Raw genomic sequence first — 23,823 nt, 5'->3', positions numbered from 1 at the left:
CACAGACAGCACCACTGCAATGTTCTATATCATATGCAGGGGAGCACACATTCTCCAAATCTGACCAAGCTAGCACAAAGTATGAAAATGGGTACTCAAACAGGGGATGTTCCTGACTTCCCAACATGTTCCAGGGGAACTCTGCACACTAGCGGGCTCGCTAAGCAGAGATTCACTACCAGATGATCACGAGTGGCGACTTGACACAAGCGCCGTAGATCAAACTTTCTCGCAGTGGGGTTACCCCACGCTAGACTTGTTAGCTACAAGCGAAAACAAGCAATGCCCAGGCTTCGCATCCAGGTTTCTCCAACCAGACTCCAAGGGTAACGCCCTATGGATGAGTTGGTCAGGGAAATTTGCTTGCGCTTTCCCCCCCCCCAACTCCACTAATCAACAGGGTGGTGAACAAGGTTCACAGATAACAGATGACGCTTATCCTAGTTGCTCTCCTGTGGGCAAGACAACCCTAGTATCCACATCTGCGCAAACTGGCGATATGCGATCACATCAAGCTCCCGGACCACACCAATTTGCTATCTTAGCATGGGGGAACAGCATTACACCCTCAACCTCACTCTATGAACTTTGCAGCTAGGCTCCTTTGGTCATAGAGTTTGGACATCTTAATTTACCACAAAGGTGCATGGATATCCTTAAGGAAGCACATAAACCAAACACCAGACACTGCTACTTTGACAAGTGGAGATTTGTAATTTGGTGCCAGTTTAAACAAATAAACCCCATAGAATGTACTCCATCCCACATTCTTCATTACATGCTCCACTTGCTAGACTCCGGGTTAGTCTTAACTCTATAAAGGTTCAACTGACGGCTTTATCTGCATTCACCACCTCTCACAATAAAGTATAATGGCGGAAAGTTTCTGTTATTAAAGCATTTATGGAGGGAGTGAAACGACTCCACCCTCCTATTTCAAACCCACCGCCAGGCTGGGATCTCAATGTAGTACTCGCAAAGCTCATGGGACCCCCTTTTGAGCCGATGTTTAAGTCAAGTTTTAAACACCTCACATACAAGACTGCTTTCCTGGTGGCTATAACTTCCATAGGTAGAGTAGTGAACTTCAAGCAATGTCAGTGCAGGACCCATTGTTTGTTATCCACAAGGACAAATTGTTATTGAGAACACACCCTAGGTTTTCACCTAAGTTTATTTCCAAATTTCACATAAACCAATCCATTGCGCTACCAGCCTTCTTTCAGAACCCAACTAGCTACGCTGAGAAAAAACTCAATACCCTAGATGTAAGGAGGGCAGTCCTTTACTATGTAAACGAGACCAGACTGCTCAGAAAAACCGACCACCTGTTTGTCTCCATAGCACCAGGCAGAGCATTTACAAAAATGCCATCTCCAGATGGATTGTCAGATGCATACAGCTCTGTTACTCTTTATCAAGCAAAACACTGCCTTACACACCAAGAGCTCACTCCACAAGCAGTACAGGAGCTACTTTGGTTTTTTATTGCAAACATCCTGCTGAACTATTATTTGCAAAGCAGCTACGTGGAGCACAGCACACACTTTCACTCAGCACTACTGCATTGACGTACACTCTAAAGCAGATACCCAGGCGGGGCAAGCTGTCCTAAAACATCTATTTGCCGCTGGACCTTCTCAGACCCCACCACCTTCTCCTAACATTGCTTGCTAATCTATGCATAGCATGTGATATTAGCAGATTCCACAAGCCTCAGAAAGGCTACATTACTCGCCATCATCGTATTTCTGATGCTTGTATCTGCTTAGATTCACATGCGCCCTCCCTTCCTCCCCTTGGAGTATAAGGTGCATATATTTTTTATCTGAGCTTTATCTGATACATGTGTGCTTTAATACACCTGTACTCACGCTACACTTCATGCAAACCACATGTCAGAAACAAAACAATCTGAGGGACCTGCCCTGTCTATGTCCCCTTTTGAGTTTCAAAAATAACTGTAATACTCCGCAGCTTCCACAAGATGTCGGCCTATGCATAGCATGTGAATCTAAGCAGATAAAAGCATCAAACATATGATTACGGTGAGTAATGTATCCATATCCCTCAGCCTCATTTCAACTAGCTACATGCCTTTGCTCCTCCTTACCACTACTGAATGTTCTATCATACACCTGATTTGCCTGTCTGACAGGCGAAAACACTTTGACACCTTGTACTATGGTAGTAGACGCTATACAAATGCAAGATAACATCACCTATAAGGGAGTGGGTGGATGAAAGGAAACTCCTGTGTTGCCGTAGTAGTGTTGCCACTGGCATGGGTCTGGTCTGAAGAAGACCCACTGGACGAGTGTGCCAACTGCTTTTATCCAGATCATAATGTGCCAGGGTGATATATATGCCAGACATATGCTAGGGCCCAAAAGAAAGAGCCCTGAGTGTTCTATATGGAGTCGAAGCCTATTGGCTCACATGCCAGAAAAAGGCAAAAGACTGGCGATTGGGGGGGGGGGGTGAGGTGTGTGTGTGTGTGTGTGTGTGTGTGTGTCTGTATGCCTGCAAAAAATTGCCACACTGTATCTGCACATAGGTTTCTGTTGATTTTCTGTGCTTTGCAAGAAATGCTTAGTTCACTGTTCAAAGGGTACAGTGGACGTCACACTAGGGAAAGTATTACTGGCACGCCCTGTGTCGACGCCCATTTTCGAGTTTCGAAAAACAAACTGTAATACTCTGCAGCTTCCACTAGATGTCGGCCTATGTACAGCATGTGAATCTAAGCAGATACAAGCATCAGAAATACGATTACGGTGTGCAATGTATTATATATATATATATATATATATATATGTGTGTATTGGTAGGAAGGGGGCATAAACTACTACAACAGTTACTGCTCCTACTTGTATTAATTTTCACGTTGAAGGAACACAGTATAAGCTCGTAGATCTCAAGTTATGGAGTATCATTGCCATCAAAACTGGACTTTATTGAGATTGCTTCAAAATTCACTGTTTTTTGAAAATGTATTTAATCTTTTATAGTAAGTCTTCAGTCCAGAGATCGAATAGGCACCGGAGGACAAGTTGTGGACTGCAGTCGTCTCTTTGATAATGACTTGCCAGATGGGTAAGATAATGTCACTGTGAGACCTGTATGGATTAGAAATTCAACCATCTGTCCGACTAGATTAACTTGTTATTGTAGCAATGTAATGTGCTTGGACAGAGTTGCTAACTATTATAATCAAACTGTTTGTTTGACATTGTTCAACTGATTCCAACATTCCATTCTTAGGCAAAGTTTGAATGCAGTAGCCTCTGGGAATGCTACAAACAAATATAACTAAAAGTATAAGCAACCCAACCTTTGGTATAAGCTTGTACTACAGTTTTGGTAGTATGTTGAGTAGCCAGGCTTATCTCAAGAGGGAAAATGTGAGCAGTAGTGGAGTTACACAAGGATTCACAGTTACAGGTATTAAAAAAAAAAACTCTTACACTCAAGGTTTCTTGCATAAACAATTATTAATTTATCAGTCAGTTATAAAGCCTTCTTTAGAAGGGAGCAATATAATAGTAATACACAAATACACTTCAATATTGTACACTCTTGAGTTTCTGAATCAGACAAGACCCTTTTGGGATGGCCCACAGACACTACCTACGCCCACAGGTAACTTCAATAACAAGGGTGCTGGGGACATTAATATCTTACTGTTGGCATTCAGAACACTCTTAAAAGTTGGTAAAAGGCAAAGGTTATTAGAACACAAGAGATCACCAATATTCTTATGCAGGGCAAATACTTTCAGGTCCTCTTAAGAGTCATACAATTCAATAGGCTAAGCCAAAGTCGATGGGCAAAAGTCTTTGTATAGGATGCAGCACTTTAGGTAAGTAAATGGAAAAGTCTTTGCACAAGTTCTTAGGAGTCTTTGATAAAAAAGAAGAATCAAATGTAGGGCCACAAGCTGATTAGACTTGTGAGTTGTGGAAGTTACAAGCAGTTCTACAGTAAGAGGTAAGTTCACTTAAACTTGTTTTACAGTACGTTGGTAAAGAAGAAAGATTCAGCTGATGACTTCTGTTCCTGTGCAGCTCTGCAGATCTCACTGTTCCTGGCCCTCAGTCGTTGGGACAAGAGGGAGGACGTCGGGGGACTCCTGCACTGAACAGGGACAGTCAAAACTGGCAACCAGCAAAGTTCATTTTTAGTGGCAGTTTCGCGTTTCAGCTTCTCGTGGCTACCGCAAATAGCAACAACGCCGTTCCTGGCTGTCAAGGTGGCTTTTCCTTGCTTTTGGGGTGCCACACTCTGCTGAGGGGGCTTTGATCAGTTCTGCTTCGTGGGAGTCCGGAGGATCTTCCAAAAGCTTTAGACCAGCTTAAAAGCAACGCACATAATCTGGTGTTCCTCTCCCAGGCTATTCGGTTTCCTGCAGCAACTCTGTGGAAATTCAACCAGGTCTGAGATGGATGTCCAGGTGGCTTACTTTGGAGTCGATTGGTCCCACCAACTCAAAGGGAGAAGTCGTCCTTGCAGGGGCTTCTCTGTCGATGCGAACTTGGCGTTTCGGCACTGCAGCAGGGCTTCACCAGGCAAACCAACGGTTCAGGAGTTGCAGCAGGCGGCCTCTTCAAGCTCTTCTTCGGTTCCTTCGTCCAGTGGTTGACTCTGCAATCCAAGCCAAAAGACTCGCCTTTTATTCAGTTCCCTCCCATTCATTCCAGCTTAGATGTCACTAACCCAGCATGGTGGCTGTCCTTGCCGGACATCAGCCAGCCAGTCACCACAGAGTGCATTTGAGTCTCCTAGGAGACTAATCGCAGGGAGTTCCGGGCACCTCCCTCACTTCTTGCCTACCCCAGACACTCTGGAGCCAGAGACGGGTTTCACTTAGAAACCCCGCAAAAGGCAAAATGAACAAAGGGTCCAAACCTGGTTTGGCGCGCAGAGAAAATCTCTAGAAGGTCCTTTCCACAAAGAACTGGCAAAAGAAAGACCGGGGACCATTTTGTCAAAGATGGCTTTGCTCCATTTTGAAAAAGATGGCTTCCGTGGTTGCTTTACCGGAGCTGCGAACGGTCGCGGTAAATGCAAACCATAGTAGTTCAAAACGAAACCACTGCCACCAGCCATTCAGTGAGGAAAGGGTAACATAAAATGTTACATAAGGAGTTAGACATTGGGGATACTAAGTAACCCCTCCAGCACTCTATTGTAAGATAGTGTGTGCGGTGTCTAGAAATTTACAATGGTAAGTAAAGTCAATTTCACTTTTCTGCTCTGGGAAACAGTAGTTTATCCCAGAGAAGGTATTTAAACCATTGGGGAAATCTGCAAGACTTCCCTCTGCCACTGCACTGAAGGTGCTGTGTGACACAATGTAAAAGATGATGCCTATGGAGTTGGTTAGACTCCATAACCAAAAGAAACACAGTGTATACAATCACATTAAAATACATGAGTGGGGAAAATGGGTCTCACTCGCTCCAATTTAAAAAAAAAAAAAAAAAAAAAAAAAAAAAAGTCCTCAAAATCCAGCAAAGTTGCTAGGGGTCTCTAAGGTGGAGGGAATTAGCACATTTTTGAGAATTATCCCTAACATCCATCCACAGAATTGAATCGACATCATTTCTGTGGACCTTCTAAGGTTTTACTTTTTATCCTCTCAATAATTTGCTATATTCTCTGAAACCCACCCAATAAAGGTTACAGTATAGTGAGGGTACTTCCGTATGCTGAACCACTCAACATGGCACAGGCTGTTGATCTTACGAACAAAGTTATTTTGTGGTAGTTAAACACATATGTACCGTAGAAATAAACTTGCAATGTCCATCATTTCTCAGGCACTGGCCCTCTGATTTTGCTTTCAAATAAAAAAAAAAAAGGAACCTTATTTTTGTGGGACTAAAATGACAAGTCTGTGCAATGTCTTGTATTTAGCACGTGTATAATGCAGCTGTCTTTATGGAAAGGGAGTGTGTGAAGCACGTGTTTTCTGCCCAGCATGTAGCTGTGTGTGCTCCTGATTTGCACGACCTGTGTGCTTTTTGTTCTACCATTCCTAGGGGGTTAAAACCGCTTCTAAGATGGATGCCTGATTTTTTTGCAGCCCAAGTTGCCTACCCTAGTCACCTGTCCATTGGCTACTTCTGATCTACCTATCAGTGGCACCGGAGGCGGGAGCCGGCCTGTTGTTCAAAGGCCCACTTCTAAGGCACCTGTCAGCTTCCCTGTCTGCTTTCTGGGATGCTAATAGAACAGCCTGACCCTCCCTGGGGTTGCCATCTCTTTTCTACTATGAACCTGGACTTCCACGACTGTCCTGTTTCCCCATCTATTGGTTAGTTTCCCTAACTGGTCTTCCCTTCATGCTCTCGTCTGAGCACTCACCTATGATCCCACCTCATTTCTTTTATCAATTGGTGCCTTAGCTATTGCCTTGAATTTCAATATCTGGGTGTGTTTTTGGGAAAGTCAATTTTGGGTGTGGTTTGGGAAAGTCCATTTTTGGGTGTGGTTTGGGAAAGTCAATTTTGGGTGTGGTTTGGGAAAGTCAAATTTTGAGTGTGGTTTGGGAAAGTCAATTTTGGGTGTGTTGGAGACCACCAGGGGGCACCGGATGCCGGTCTAGCTCTCCGTCGCTCCGCCTGGGCCGCACAAATCCTGCAAAATCCTGGCAGAACCCTGATGTGGACATAACCCAAAAAAGGAAAATCAGGTAGGGGATCGCATCCGCGCCCACACTCATGAAAACCCGATGAAAAACAGAGCATTTGGGGCCCGTGCACCCTTGACAGAATCAAGTGAGGCCGACCGTGAAACCCGACGGAAGAAAATGGCCCCCGGGCCCCAGTAGCCGTGGAACCTGTGGACTGCTGCTACGAGCGGACGGCCGCAACACACCAGCACAAGACCAGCATAAAAGGGCCCCCCGCCCCGGCGCCCGCCTTATGCGCTGTGAGCGAGTGGCGTGGCGCTCGGGTCGAGGGGTGCCCACACCCGCGACTCACATAACGTCGGCACTCGGAGCCAGGAGGGCAGAGCGGCCCCCGTCTCCTCCCCTCCTCCCCCGCCCCAGCGACCACCACCACCAACACACAACTACTGCGAGAGGGCCCCTCCCATCCCCGACGCCCGCCGCGTGTGCTGTACGAGCGGCTGGGCCCCACAGATACTCCCGTGCCCGGAGGCGACAAGAAGGGGACCGGGGCACTGAGGGACCTCTCTCTTTTTCCACCCCCCCCAATTCCGTCATCGGCTACAACTGCAGGGGGCTTTCTCCGTTCCCCCCGCGAGAAGCGGCGGGGGGATTCAGTCCCACAAAAGCCCAAGGCCCACTCCCCACTGGCGGTTGGGGACCCCCACCCAGCAATCATCACCACGTGGGTGCCATAAGCCCGCATATTTGAGCACCCAAAAACTGGGCCGCCATAAAAACTGCTGGAACTCCAGCACGCGACTGGGTGAAGAGAGGCCCCGCCATTTGATAGTGGGGGGAAAACATTTTGTGGAACAAGCCTGGGTACCTGGCACACCCACGTGCAGTAATAAAGGTGGCCTCAACACACTGGGACAGCGGCCATCCCAGGGCCCACGGGGGAGGCATCCCGGTTAGATAGACATAGACCCTGCGATGCATAGTACGCAGACCTGGGGTCAAATAAAGGAACCCGCCCCGGAATCACTCCTAACCAGGGAGCCAGGGCATTAAAAACCCCACAGCTTTGCTAACAAACCATCGGCAGATATACCAATATACTAAACCTGCGACAAAGGCGCATACCCCACGCAGGAAACCTCCCAGACGCGAGAGAAGGAAGGAGACCACACATTAGAGAAGATCAGAGAAATAACGACTCACAACCTTTGGGGACGACCTGGTGAGGGAAACAACAAAGGTGCCAACCATGGGGAAAGATCTACCCCGCAGAGGGGCAACGCAGAACAAGATGGATAAATACACAACTTGCACACCAGCAAGGCTTCCCGGAACGAGGGGGTGGAAGGAGACGGGGGTGGCGACACGGACCTGGCGTTGTCACTCACGGACATTATGGCAGCGATAAACAAATCCCGGACCTCGGTGGAGGCAAAAATTGATGGCCTGCCCTCAGGTGTCATTCCTGAGACAGGATCTGAGGAACCTAACCTCCAGGGTAGGAGACGCAGAACAAAGAATATCTGAATCGGAGGACATGGTTAAGAACCTCAGGGACTGATTGGAACAAGTGGAAAAGAAAATCGCCCTCCTGGAACACAGAGCTGAGGACAGAGAGGGAAGATCCCACTGCAACAACCTCTGCATTCTCAGCCTGCCCGAGAAAGAAGAGGGACCCTCCATGGAACTCTTCCTGGAAGACTGGTTAACAGATCTGATGGCCCCTCAAAAACTCTCAAAATTCTTTTCTATTGAAAGAGGGCACAGGGTCCCGACTGGCAGACCGCTTCCCGGGGCCCCCCCGAGCACAGTGATTGCCAAACTTATGAGCTATAGAGACCGAGACGCACTCCTCCAGATGGCGAGGGCAACGGGCCCAATTACTTACAATGGCAACTGGATCGGCTTCTTCCCCGACTACACAAGGGAAGTCCAGAAGTCACGGCAATCGTATGACTCCGTTAAGAAGAAGCGAACGTCCCTGAATATTAAATATGCACTATTCTTCCCGGCAACCTTCAAAGTTTATCACAAAGGGGTGCTCCAGGTGTTCCACCACCCCCGGGAAACCTGGGACTGGCTCGAAACACAGGTTCTCTCTGGCCCACACCCCGCCAGCCCAAGAAAAGACACACCCAGAGGAAGCAACAGACATAACCCCCCAATACCCCCACGCACCCCCCTCCCCAGCAGTCGACGCCACCAAGGGGAATGGATGAGATGCATGGGACACTGGCTGAAAGCAGGCCCACTTGAGAACCCAGCCAAATAAAACAAAACCCACAGGAATCGAGGAGTAAAGTGAAGCCGGGCGGCCCGGGAGGAGAGGAACCTAAAGAAGCGCGCCTCCTCCTCCTCCCCCGGACTGCATGAGTTGGGACACTTGGTCCTCCTGCCCACCCACAGTATTTAGTTTATGGTTCGGTTGGTTTGGGCGACAGGTACTTCAAGTTGGGGGGGGGGGGGAGTGCAGGGTGGGCGGAGTTTAGGAGTTCTAGTTACTAAAGGAAACGGCACACGGACAATAAACACACCACTGATCTGCGACATGCCACACTGGAAATATCCTCGCTACAGAAGTAAAAGAAATCAATATACCACTCCTAGGGACCCAAGCATGTCCACTCATACTCGAACTGAGCCGACCTCAAGTTCATTGTTCAACGTTTCAAGGTTTGTACACGAAACACACCATAATGAAAACACAGCGAGAGAGCCCGGAGCAGAACAACACACCGCAAGTGACAGAGACATTGAAGTTGCATCCCATCCTTCAGCACCATTACACAGGAGGACACACGCAGACGTAGCCAAAACAAGACAGATCTCCCTACTGACCTGGAATGTGAACGGTTTGGGGACAAGCATAAAACGGAAATTGGTGCTTCAATATCTCAACAGGCATTCCCCGGATGTTGCATTCATCACTGAAACCCACCTCATAGGTACTACCAGCGGCTTCTTCAGGAAATCCAACTACCCACACACATACATGGCAGGGTTCTCCAGAGGCTCCAGAGGGGTCATGATCCTCCTACACAAGTGGGTCCCATTTAAGACCAATAAAGTGGTATCAGACCCTTGGGGCAGATTTGTGGTAGAGCTTGGAGAAATGTGTCGAGAGACCTGGGCCCTCATCGCAGTGTACACACCCCCCAGCATTACGGCAGAGCTCCTCACTGAGCTCCAACCCATCATGCTGAAGGAACAGGCGGATGCGTAGGCAATCGGACACTTAAATGAGGTCATGGACATTGGGCAGGACAGAACGCACAGCGGCAACAGGACCGCAGACACCCCGACCAAGTTGTCCACCTTTGCGGACGCAATGGGACTATCGGACACTTGGAGGACAATCCACACATCAGCGAAGGGCTACTCGTTCTACTCCAACGCGCATAGAACCCTCTCCAGACTGGACTACATCTTCACCCCAAGGAACATGACCCATCGGCTAACAGCCGCAGAATTCCTGGCCAGAGGGATCTCGGATCACTCCCCCCTACTGATCAAACTCAAAGGGAAACAGAAGCAGGACCCCACCTAGCATCTAAGCGCCTACTATCTGGGAATACCGGAAATAATGAAAGGACTCGCGGATAGAACGTCAGAATACTTCAACCTAAATTTAGAAGGGGTCGCCTGCCCAACCGTGCGGTGGGAAGCATACAAAGCAGTCCTGTGAGGGGAGGCAATTTCCCTGGTATCTGCACACAGAAAACAGCACAACGAGGCAATCCTAGAAGCAGAGACCCAATTAACCTGGCAAGAGGAGCAACTGTTGAAAGAGGGAACCCAAGAGGCACAGGATGCCCTAACGACTCCTCATACAATCCTAAAGGACCGGGCCCAAGACAACGCCCGAACTGCCCAATGGCAAACCCGATGCCAGATATATGAAAGGGGGGACAAGGCCGGCAAGACCCTGGCCTGGCTAGAACGATGAGAACAGAGTAGGGGTCAAGTACGGGCCATTCAAACCCAAGAAGGGGAAATTCTAACGGGCGATTCCGAGATCGCGGAGGCCTTTGCCAATTATTACAAACGACTATACTTTCCACCAGCAGAGGACCCCACACCAAGCGCCCCATGCTTCTTTGAACAGCTCGAGATCCCCCAACTCACCAGATCACAAATAGAACATCTAGACACCGAGATTACGGAAGAAGAAATCGGGGAAGCACTATCACAGCTACAGACGAGGAAGACGCCAGGCCCCAAAGGTTTCCCGGTAGAAATCTGGAAGTGATTAGGTTCAACAACAATGAAACACTGGCATTACATGTTCCTCCGCAGCATAGAGCAGGGCCATCTCCCCCTGGACCTCCGGACAACAAATATTATAGTCATCCCCAAAGCAGGGAAACCCCCAGAACATTGCGCCTCGTACAGGCCTATATCATTAATTAATGGGGAAGCCAAAATACTAGCTAGAGTTCTGGCCAACAGGCTGCTCGGGGTGATCGAATCTCTGGTCCACCCGGACCAATGCGGCTTCATGCCTGACAAATCCACAAGAATGAATCTCCGCAGGGTCCGGGTGGCCTTAGACAGAGCGGCAGAGATCCCGAAACCGCTCGGTCCCCTTGCGGTTGACTTCGAAAAGGCCTTCGACTCGGTGGGATGGGAGGCCCTATGGGGCATAATGCAACGCATGAGATTCGGGCACCACTATGTCATGGACAAAACTTCTATACACCCTCCCCGTAGCATCTGTGCGGGTCAACAGGAAATCATCAAGGACATTCCCGCTGGGTCGAGGGACCAGACAGGGATGGCCCTTCTCGCCATCGGGCCCCTAGCAATCAGACTACGCACAGACACACAATGGACGGGGTTTGCCTGGCCCACGGGAGGTGAGGAGCGCATCTCACTATACGCGGACGATCTCTTGATCTACCTGAGCAAACCAGTAACCTCCTGCCCGATGGTAACCAGGACCCTGGAGGAGTACCAACACTTCATGGGCCTTCGGGTAAATACGCAGAATTCGATATATTTCCCAGTTCAAGGGGGAGAGGAAGCGATCCCAGATCCCTGCATGTACTCAGTCTCGATACTGGTCTTCACCTACCTGGGTATACAGATAACCACCACACCAGATGACTTCCTCAAACTGAACCTACGCCCAATAGTGGATAGATTTGAAAACGTTTCTCACTGGCAAAATCTTCTCGCTCACTGCACTATTTAAAATGTTGGCACTCCCGAGATTTCTATATGTCCTCCAAAACGCCCCACTCCCAATCCCGGCTGCCACAGAGACATTGACAAGCCCGCATTTCCCTCAAAACACTCCGCCGGTCGGTGTGGGAGGGAGGCATAGGATTGCCCGATATTCGCATATACTACTGGGCTGCACAAGCAGTGGTGGCAAATGACTGACTACATGGGGACTCAACGCTCCCACACATCCGGATCGAAACAATAGACACCGGCCTTCCACCTCCTCTACAAATACTATACGACAACAAAGAAAACCTAAAGGGGGTCCCCAGGAGGTCACTGCACACCTGTCAAATCTGGAAGGAGATACAGACATATTGGCTGGGAGGGCAAATCAACCCTGATCCAGCCACTATGGCACAATGCACACCTTCCAGAAATCCTGCGAATGGGCCACTTTGATACCTGGGAGAGGAGAGGGATATCTACACTGGCGGTCATAATTCACGAGGGCCGGCTGAGAGACTTTGACGCGCTGAATGCAATACATGGACTAAGGCCTATGGACCACTTCAGATATCTCCAACTCACACACGCCATCAACACCCAATTCCAGAACCTCACCGACATACCTGCATGCTCCCCCCACCCCCCTAGAAACAAACACCCTTCCACACCGAATCCCCTCCAAGGTTACGTCCACCCTCTACCAGGTGATCAACTCGTTTGGCTCTGGGGAACTCGCACATCTCTGATGGAAATGGGAGCAAGACCTGGGGGCATTGGAAACAGAAGAATGGGTGGAGGCACGGCTGTCCCTACGCGAGATTCGAATAGACGCAAAAATCAGTCTGGTACAACTCGGGATCCTGCATAGATCGTACTACGCCAGAACACAAACATCCAGATGGGGGGGAGACGACGATGCAACGTGCCTCTGCTGCAAGAGGGCAGAGGGCAACTTTTACCATATGATTTGGGAATGTGGGGTATTGCAGGAATTTTGGACAGCGTGACTGTCGCGCCTTTCCAGAGTGCTGGGAGTCCCAAACCCACATGACCCCAAACTCATCCTATTGGGACTAGGGATAGAAACGGATCTTACCAATTACGAAAGGACATTTCTGAGTGTGGCACTAGGGCTGGGGAAGAGGCTAACGGCAAGCACCTGGGGCTCTGCGGACCGGATAGGTATGGACCGATGGACAAATGAAATGGATAGGTGCGCCTCCCTAGAAAGACGCATCTACACGGCAAGGGGGTGCCCACAGAAGTTCCTCAAGATATGGGGGAAGTGGGAGGAATAGGAATCGAATCAGGAACCAAGGAGAGCCTGGACATGCCCCGCACCGCCACACGACACAGCCCGCCTACCCTCCTCCCCCTCTGAAGGACCTACCATCAACTGTAATGTCATGTGTTACGCTCTCGATGTTAAGCCATTTTACTGTGATTACAATCTGCATATGTGCTGTTTTCTCTTGTTGAAAAATAATAAAAAGAAATAAAAAACAAAAATGTGGGTGCATTTTGGGAAAGTCCATTTTGGGTGCGTTTTGGGAAAGTCCATTTTGGGTAAGTTAAATTTGGGTGCGTTTTGGGAAAGTCAAATTTGGGTGTGTTTGGGAAAGTCAAATTTGGGTGAGTTTTTGTTCACCTACATTGCTACCTGCTAGCCCAGTGACTGCTCCATACCTCTGATCTTGTATATTTATCCTACTGCCTCCTCTCTACCTGCCCATGGCATTATCTGTTTCTCCTATCTATTCCAACTGTTTCTCTATCAACTTTCCTTCCCTTCTCACTAAGTCTGGTAAGAAGAAATTCAAAAAGAATATCTTGATTTCTAACCCTGGTCTCCCCATCGCTGATACCTATTCCCGTGCCTCTGCCAGACAAACCCTCACTGACATCCTCTTTTTCGTTCCTTCACAAGATCTCTGGACCCCTCACATGATCTCTGTGCTCTGTCCTGTCTCCTCCTCGCCCATTAATGGTGGCACCCGCTGGGAAGTACGTATGGATCTCTTTGACTCCTCTAGAGTCTTCATAAACATCTATTTAAATGGTACTGTCATGGTGCCAGACATTCAGGCTAACCTCCTCCTCTTTGATAGGCAGTTCCCTCACCTCATCAACTTCCTCTCATCTCCAGCTGTCCCCTACTCTCTTCCTCTGGCTACCTTGCCCTCCTCCACCTCCTCCTTTGCCCCATCTCAAGCTCCTTCCACACCTCCGCAGGGCGTACCTACGATCTGTACCCCTCCCTGGAAGGTCTTTAAGTCTGGCAACCTTCTCCATCTCACCACTCTAAATTCTCACTCGGCCGTTAATCACTTGTCTAACATCTGTCACCTCCTAGAAGAACTCGACCTTGATGTACTCGGTCTCACCGAGACATGGTTCACAGCCAGCTCTACCACGAGTTTTGACACTCTCCTCCCCAACGACTACAAGATCCTCTCAACTCCCAGATCAAATCGGCCTGGAGGGGGTGTAGCCCTTATCCTCCCTGAGTGGATCTCTGCCTCTCATTCCCATTAAAGCTTACTCCTCGTTGGAATGCCTAGTCTGCGGGCTCTCTCTCTCTCTCTCTCTCCTAGCCACTCTTACTGTTGCTACTCTATACCTGCCCCCTGGTCAAATCATCTCTTTTCTCTCTGAGTGGGCTGACCTCTCCTCTTCCCTCTTGGCCTCCACCACTCAACTTCTCCTTGGTGACCTCAACATTCATCTTGATTCTACCTGTCCCTCATATTCACTCTTTCGCGACCTCTGCGATTCACTCTCCCTCTCCATCCTTCCTTCCGGCCCGACTCACTTGGCTGGCCACACATTTGATGTCTTGATCTCCGGCCTCCCCCTCTCTACCTCCCGTACCACTCCTCTCTCCTGGAGTGATCACTGCCTCCTCCCCTCTCTCCATCTCCTCCCCCCAAGCCAAGTCCACTCCTAGATTGCCACCCACCTTCTCAGATATCCGGCCCATGAAGCGTGTGTCAGTCAAGGCCTTTGCTGCAACCTTCTCCCCCCCCCCACTCCTCCACCTCAGGCTGACTCACACCCTGACACAGCCCTCTCTCTTCTCTACTCCTCTATTTCTGCTACTCTTGATACTCTTGCCCCCGTCATGAGGATCCGTTTGAAGTCCAAAGCCAAGTGCAAATCTTGGTATGACTCTGACCTAGCTACACTTAGACGGAAGTGTAGGGTGGCGGAAAGGAAATGGAGGGCTTCTTGCTCATCCTCTGACAAACTGGCCTGCGGCCTGCTCCAAAGGCAATACCGACTTGCTGTCCACACTAAGAAGAGAGTCCACATACAAGCCTGCGTCTCTGCGGCATCTAAAAACTCGGCCGAACTTTTCAAAATCTGCAAGGAGCTGGCCAACCCTGCTGCAGTCTCCACCCCTCCTCTCTCCTCCCAGGATCTTTGCAATGCCCTTGCCTCTCACTTTATCTCTAAAACCCAGGACATCTGTCCACCCTATCCTCCACTCCCCCTCCTCCTCCCTCTCCTTCTCAGCCTGCTGACCCTCCCTCAGCTACTCCTCATCCCCTCTTTCTCCTCCTTTCCTCTTTTCTCCCCTGATGAGATATCTAGACAAGTCTGATCTATGAAAACCTCATCAAAACAGGTCCATCCCTGTTCCTCTAAAACCATTAAGGACCGCATTGACACCCTTGCGCTGGCCCTGGCTGATTTCTGCAACCTCTCCTTTGCCTCTGGCTCTTTCCCCACCCCTCTTAAACACTCCCTTCTGCATCCTCTCCTCAAGAAATCCACTGCTGATCCGTCATGTCCGGCAAACTACCGCCCAATTTCCATTACTCCCTTTTTGGGCAAGCTCCTGGAAAAGCTGGCCATCTCTCAGCTTAATTTCAATTCTGGCTCCCTCCATGACCACCAATCTGGCTTTAGAGGTGCCAGAAGTACGGAAACTGCTCTCCTGAACATCCGTGAAAACCTATTCTCCAACCTTGATTCTAAAATTTCCTCTGTCGTCCTCCTACTTGACCTCTCCTCTGCGTTTGAGCAGGGTGGTATGGTTGACTGAGTCAATCGTCTTCGTGACAACCTCGGTATCACTGATCAGACTCTGGCCTGGCTAACCTCTTTCCTCTGTGATCGACCCTCCCAGGTACAACTTGGGTCCTTACTATCTTCTATCTCCCTCTCCACATGTGGTGTTCCCCAGGGGTCTATCCTCTTGCCCTGGCTTTTCAACCAATACCTGGCCACTCTCGCTTACTGCATCTCAATGTTCTGCTCAACTTTCCAGTGCTATGCTGACTACACCCAACTCATTTTCAGGCTTCCTTCAGCCTTCTCCTCTCCTTCCCTCATCTCCGATTGTCTAATCGCCATTCAAAATTGGTGTGCCGCCAATGATCTATGTCTAAATGCCAACAAGACTGAGATCCTCCTTAATGGTACACCATCTCCATCCTTTCCTCTCACACTCTGGCCGGCCTCCCTTGTCCCTCCTCCCACTCCCACTTGCGCGGCTAAGAACCTTGGGGTTATCTTTGACTCTACACTTTCCTTCTCCGCACACATCTCTGATGTCTGCAAAAAGTCTAACTTTTTACTTTAGCTCCTTAGAGGTATTCTACCTTTCCTCTCCTTCCCTCAAAAGCTCATGGTCTCCCAAGCTCTGGTTCTTTCCAGACTGGATTACTGTAACAGCCTCTTCCTAAATCTACTTGCCTCCACTCTCCGCCCTCTACAACTAATCCAGAACAGGACTGTGAGACTTGTCCTTGGCCTCAAGCCCTGGGATCGTATCTCTCCAGCCTTGAAATCCCTTCATTGGATCCCAGTGGATCCAAGGATTACATTATTTAAAACCCTCTGCATTGTCCACAAGGCTTTCTGGGGCCTGGGTCCAAAATACCTTCAACTATCCCTCCGTAAATACCTGCCCTCTCGAGCTCTTCGCTCCTCTACATCTAACCCCCTCAGGGTTAGCCGTTTTGCAAAAAAACGAGCTGGGGGTATGTCCCTGTCTTCGGCTGGTGCCTCCCTTTGGAACAGCCTCCCGGCCACCTTGAAACTTGAGGAAAAACATCTCCCGTTTCGGAAACTTCTCAAGACCTTCCTCTTTGCCTCTGCCTTTGCCCCCCTTCTCCCCCGTTGATCTGTTTCTTCTCATGGCATTGTGCACCTGGCCACCCTCTGTTCTTTTGGGCCCAGGTATCTGCTCACCCTGCCACCATCCTGCACAGCCTCAAGGCCACCATCTGCACTAGAGTTCTGTATGTGTACCCATACAGTCCCACTCCCACGTTTCTTCTGCACTTATCAGATATACCTTTCTGACTAACTTTCACCTGCCACTTGCTGGCTGCACTACATGGTTTAAAGCCCTTATTTATTATTTATTCTATTTTAATATTTATTTGTTTTCTCTCATCTGCTTTGCGCTTTCCAACCCCCCCCGTTCTTGCACTTTCCCCCATTTTCTTTTTCCATGCACTTGCGCTTTCTTAAATGCCTTGTAAGATTGCTGTTTTTTTTTCTCTCCCTTGTTCCCCTCCCTTTTTGCCTGGTCGTGCTCTGAAATACTTGAGTACGAGCGTGATATAAATAAAATATCATTTCTTTTCTTGCAATGGCCATTTTCAGCCCAGCTATTATTCCAGATATCTTTATTTGACCATCATGACGACTGCTGCCATTTCTCAATGTACTTCTTTTTTCCACTACCACGGTCCTCTATTCCTGTTGTATGCCCTCCTTTGCAGCAAAATAAGAAAAAAGCTTTAGGCGGCCCAAACTATGCCCTTCCCTCTGTTCCTGCCCCAGCTTAACACCTATTAACCTGCTTTAAACACAATGGCCCTCATTACAACCCAGGCGTTAAGGGGTTAACGGTGCCGTAAAAGGTGTCGGCGCCGTTAAACCCTTAACGCCTGATTACGAGGTCCCTTTGCGGGTGGCACTTTAACGCCTGCTTTTAGCAGGCGTTAAAAAACCAACCCGCAAAGGGACCTAGGAGCTAATTACGGCATCGTAATTTACGGTGCCGTAATTAGCGCCTTCCCCAGTCCCATTGAGCCCTATGGGGCAAAAATGGGAATGGGGAAGGGCCATGGCGGCATGGGGAATTACCGCCCTGCCAACGTTGGAATGGGGCGGTATTTCCCCATTCCACCATGGCAGACTCGTTACAACACTGGCACCAACCATGGTGCTAATAGCGCCATGGTTTAGCGCCGTGGTTGTAATGAGGGCCAGTGGGTCATTATGAGGTTGGAGGTAGCCATGGCGCTATTAGCTAATAGCGCCATGGCTACCCCCATACCGCATACCGGGTCCGGGTTCCATTAATGGGGAATTATCGGGCCATTCCAACCTTAAAGGACCTGGTATTTCCCCATTCAGGGAACCCATTCCCATTTGAGCCCCCATAGGGCTCATTGGGAATGGGCACCATGCTAACAAGGGGCCCGTTGTTAGCATGCTGGTCATTTAGCGGCTCCCACTAAGGGCGCCTGGTAAAACCATGTATTTACCTGGTCCCCCATGCACGCCTGCGACCCATGCAAGAATGGTTGGCGAAACAGCTGTCTCAGACAAGTGGTCAGTGGGACGATCTAGTGGTCGTTTCGCCAACACTTGTACAAAGTCTTCACTGGTGATATGCTATGATATGATATTTTATTTCTATCGTGCCCATACACCGGTGTTTCAGAGCGCGGCAAGGGAAAGGGAACAGGGCAGAACAAAACAACGATCTTACTAGGCCCAGTGACATTGAGAACGTGCAAGTGCAGGGTAGAAGGGGAAGGGGGAGAAGTGCATGGGAGGGGGGACAAAAGGAGAGTGTGAAGCGAGAAGGAAAAAACAAAAATAATAATAAAATAATAAATAAAAGGCAACAAACAATGGAAGTGCTGGGTTTATGGCAGCAGGCAGGAAAGTGCAGGAAGAGAAGGGGTGGACTGTATGGACTGTATGGGTACAGATACAGATCTCAGTGCAGGGGATGGCCCTTAGGCAGTGCTTGAGGGTGGCAAGATGAGCAGGTACCTGAGCATAGAGGACAGAGGGTGGCCAGGTGCATGGTGCCGAGGGAGAGTGGAATCAACAGGGGAGAGGGAAGGAGAAGGCAGAAGCAAAGAGGAAGGTTTTGAGGTGCTTCCGGAACCGGAGATGGTTCTCAAGTTTTAGAGTGGCAGGGAGGCTGCTCCAGAGGGATGCCCCAGCCGAAGACAGAGATCTACCCCCAGCTTGTTTCTTTGAGAAACGACTGACCCTGAGGGAGTTAGAGGTAGAGGAGCGGAGTGCTCGAGATGGGAGGTATTTGCGGAGGGATAGCTGAAGTTATGTTAGACCCAGGCCCCAGAAAGCCTTGTGGACAATGCAGAGGGTTTTGAATTTAATCCTTGCATCCACTGGGAGCCAATGGAGAGATTTCAGAGCTGGAGAGATACGATCCCAGGGCTTCAGGCCAAGGACAAGTCTTGCAGTCCTGTTCTGGATAAGTTGTAAAGGGCGGAGAGTAGAGGCAGGTAGATTAAGAAAGAGGCTGTTGCAATAGTCCAACTTAGAGAGAACCAGAGCTTGGGAGACAGTGAGCTTCTGGGGGAAAGAGAGGAAAGGAAGAATACCTCTGAGGAGGTGCAGTAGGAGGTGTGACTTTTTTGATACATCAGCGATGTGGGCAGAGGAGGAGAGTGTGGAATAAAAGGTGACACTAAGGTTCTTGGCCTCGCAGGTGGGGATAGGAGGAGGGCCAAGGGAGGCCGGCCAGAGAGTGAGGGGAAAGGAAGGTGATGGTGTGCCAATGGGGAGGATCTCTGTCTTGCTGGCATTAAGACAAGGATCGTTGGCGGCACACCAATCTTGGATGGAAGTTAGGCAATCAGTGATGAGAGAGGTGGAGGAAGTGGCCGAGGGCAGCCTGAAAATGAGTTGTGACGTCTGCGTAGCACTGGAAGTTTGAGCAGAAAATGGCAATACAGCGGGCGATAGTTGCCAGGTATTGGTTGAAAAGCCAGGGCGAGCGGTTAGACCCCTGGGGAACACCACAGATGATAGGAAGGACCCAAGTTGGCCCTTGGAGGGTCGATGAAAGAAGTCAGCCAGGCCAGGGCCTGATCGGTAATGCCCAAGTTATCCCGAAGACGGTTGAGCAGGATGGTATGGTTGACCGTGTCGAAGGCAGAGGAGAGATCAAGTAGGATGAGAACAGAGGGAATGTTAGAGTCAAGGTTGGAAAGAAGATCTTCACGGATGTTCAGGAGAGCAGTTTCCGTGCTTCTGCCAGATCGGAAGCCAGACTGATGGTCATGGTGGACAAGAGACAACCTGTCAAAGGGGAAACCCTTTTACGATCAAGAGATACAGGCTGTAGTCACAACAGATGCATCCCTGTCGGGGTGGGGAGCACACCTTCTTCACCACACAGCTCGGTCTCTGGTCTCACACAGTGGCCAAGAATCATATCAATCTGCTAGAGCTTCTGGCAATATTCAGAGCGCTTCAAGCGTTCGAGCCCCACCTGTGAACCTGTCAGTACAGATCCTGACGGTCAGCACAACAGCAATGTTTTACCTAAACAAACGGGGAGGGACTCGTTCGCCAAATCTGTCCAAGCTTGCCCAGAAAATTTGGATATGGCCACTCAGACGGAACATTTACCTGTCACCTCAACATGTTCCAGGGGATCTCAATTCGCTAGCGGACGCTTTGAGCAGAGATCCCCTCTCAGAAGAACACAAATGATGTCTACTCAGAGAAGTCGTAGAAGACATCCTCTCACAGTGGGGTTTCCCCACTACAGACCTATTCGCTACAAGCGAAAACGGGCAATGCCTAGAATTCGTATCCAGGTTCCCTCAGCCAGACTCCAAGGGGAACGCCCTGTGGATGAACTGGCCAGGAATGTTTGCTTACGCTTTTCCACCAACCCCTCTCATGAGGAAGGTGATCAACAAGATGCGCAGGGAATCGATGACGCTCATCCTAGTTGCTCCCGTGTGGGCGAGGCAACCGTGGTTCCCACACCTACGCAGACTAGCGGTGTGCGAACCCATCAGACTCCCGTGCTGGTACAACCTACTGTCCCAGCACCAAGGTCAAACAGTGCATCCTCAACCCAGCTCAATGAACCTGGCAGCATGGCTCCTGAAGTCATAGTTTGGACATCTCAACTTACCACAGAGATGTATGGACATCCTAAAGGAATCTATGAAACCTAACACGAGGCACTGTTACTTTGATGAATGGAAAGGACTCGTTATCTGGTGCCAGAATAAGCAAATCAACCCAGGTGATTGCACTCCTTCCAATATTGTCACATACTTGCTCCACGTGCTGGATGCAGGGTTGGTATTTAACTCACTCAAGGTACACCTGGCAGCGCTGTCAGCCTACACCACCTCCCACAACAAGGTTTTGTGGTGGAAGGTACCAGTGGTTAAAGCCTTCATGGAAGGGGTAAAGAGACTCCACCCTCAAATTTCAAACCCACCAGCTGGATGGGACCTTAATGTGGTGCTTGCTAAGCTCATGGGCCCACCCTTTGAACCCATGCATAAAGCCAGTCTCAAGCACCTGACCTATAAAACTGCCTTCTTAGTAGCCATTACATCCATAAAAAGGGTCTGTGAAATTGAGGCTCTGTCAGTGCAGGATCCTTTCTTTATTGTTCATAAGGATAAACTGGTTCTACGGACACACCCTAGGTTCTCACCTAAGTTAATTTATAAATTCCACGTTAACCAGTCCATTGAGCTCCCGGCCTTCTTCCAAGAACCCAAAAGCTCTGCTGAGGTGAAACTACACACTCTAGATGAGCGAAGAGCGGTCCTCTTCTATGTAGACAAGACCAGGCCGCTAAGGAAAACAGACCAACTGTTCATCTCCGTAGCTACAGGCAGAGAACGAGATCGCGTCTCTAAAGGTGCCATCTCCAAGTGGATAGTTAATTGTATAGAGTTATGTTACTCCCTTTCTGAAAAGACTCTGCCTGTTACGCCAAGAGCCCACTCTACAAGAGGCTTTGGGGCCACTCTGGCTTTCATTGCAAATGTTCCCCTTGACACCATTTGCAAAGCAGCTACATGGAGCTCTATTCACACTTTTACGCAGCACTACTGCATTTACACTCATTCCAAGACGGATACTCAAGTGGGACAAGCGGTTCTAAGACATTATTTGCTCATGACCCTTCTCACATCCCACCTCCTTCTTCTAACACTGCTCGCGAATCTATGCACAGTATGTGATCTAAGCAGATTCCACAAGCCTCAGAAGGGATACATTACTCATCGTAATGCTTGTATCTGCTTAGATTCACATGCTCCCGCCCTTCCTCCCCCTCTGAGAGAAGGCGCATGGATGCTTGTAGTCTTATCTTTCTATCTATCTGCTTGGATCTTCTGTACTCAGATTACGGTGAGTAATGTATCATATATATATATATATATATATATATATATATATATATATTTCTGAGGCTTGTGGAATCTACTTAGATCACATGCTGTGCATAGGCCGACATCTAGTGGAAGCTGCGGAGTATTAGTTTGTTTTTCGAAACTCGAAAATGGGCGTCGACACAGGGCGTGCCAGTAATACTATCTCTAGTGTGACGTCCACTGTACCCAAGATCCCTCGCGCGTCTATGATCCTCAATTGTTTTTTCCGCCATACTGGTCGGAAGCATTTTGCGGAGTCCCCTGGCCTTAGCCATACTTTTGCTAAAAATTTAAAATAATAATCTATTGACATCCTTCCCCACCCCAACGTCAAACTTCGACACTTGACGCCGGCTGGAGAAGAAATCGACATTCGGCTGCTGCACGACGGATTTGGGCCTCGGAAGGCCGCTGGCCTCGACCCGGGCCTTGGAAGGCCTCTGGCCTCGGCCCTGCAAGTAGGGAGAGTGGGGGGTGGTACATACTCTACACCCTTGGTATATAGGTACACCTTATACATTTCCTACACTTAACAGCCCGCTGCATAAAGGTGCGTATGGAGGGTACCCCTTTTCAATTGCAATCGCAAATACCCTTGGGTCGACAGGCACGCCACGTGCAATCTCTGCTTGCCGAGGGACCACCCCGAAGCGAACTGCAGAGCGTGTAGTAGGTTTAAACCTAAGACACTTAAGGACCGTTCGACGAAGCGTTGGGCCCACCACGCCAGGCAGGCGGCCATGGCAGCGGAGGGCGCCTTCAGCGACGCCGTACTTTTGGACGGCGAGGGCATTACGGCGTCGAAAGACAGCCGAGCGCAGGTCCCCGACCTCGGAAGGTCATCGGGCAGGGCGGCTATGGGGAAGACCCCCGGCGACACAAGCGCTTCGTATACTACACACACTAAACACACTAAGTCCAACCGAGACTCGACGGCGTCGAGTTCTCGGAAAGAGGCACAAACAGAACGGTGCGATTCGGTGTCCTCTGGGCGCTCTCGATCAAGATCGCCGCATGACTCCAGGCAATCATCCACTCTTGCCAAGAGTGCCTCGCTCCCTAGGCTAACAGAAGTTCGATCGTCGGAAGACGAAGACTTCTTCCACCCTCAGGCCGCGCTCCAGGAGTCGGAGCCCGCAGTTAAAACCAGCGAGGCCCCACGCTCGAAGGACAGGGACACCACCCCCGATCCTCAACGCCAGGCGTCAAAAACCTCCTGAGCCACTAAAGGACAGGGAAAACATTTTTCCACTCACGGGGAGGGGGGAAAACAGCAGAAGAAACAAAGAAACAACCTTTGCACTCTTCTACACCTGTGAAACACACCAATCCCCCTAAACAGACAGACAAAACCAGGTCTGCTGATATGTCTAAAACCAGCAAAGCTACTCAAGATAAATCCCATAGACTTGCTGAGAGTGTCAACTCCAGTTCCAAAAAATGGTCCAGTGAAGACATAGATAGGGTCATGTCAAGAATGTCTTCTTTGGCAGATTTTTATGATAAAAATCCAGAACATTTCCTCTCGTATGATCCACAGGGGGCGACACCCTCAGGCTCTACTGATCCTATCCCCCCCCACCCCCCCGA

General features: G+C 49.5%; 1 protein-coding gene across 1 annotated transcript in view; it reads left to right on the top strand.

Annotated features, from left to right (window-relative positions):
- Positions 1–23,823, top strand: part of SMURF2 (SMAD specific E3 ubiquitin protein ligase 2) — a 1,271,870-nt gene that overhangs the window by 233,839 nt on the left and 1,014,208 nt on the right. The window contains exon 6 of the mRNA XM_069655016.1: positions 3,012–3,096. Within this exon, the coding sequence (XP_069511117.1) occupies positions 3,012–3,096 (85 nt within the window). The remainder of the gene's footprint in view (positions 1–3,011; positions 3,097–23,823) is intronic.

This window comes from Ambystoma mexicanum, chromosome 3q, assembly GCF_040938575.1.
Source record: "Ambystoma mexicanum isolate Mex_15411 chromosome 3q, UKY_AmexF1_1, whole genome shotgun sequence".
In the NCBI taxonomy this organism is placed as follows: Eukaryota; Metazoa; Chordata; class Amphibia; order Caudata; family Ambystomatidae; genus Ambystoma; species Ambystoma mexicanum.
The sequence above is the reverse complement of the archived record's forward strand: the minus strand, read 5'-3'. Positions and strand labels throughout refer to the sequence as shown.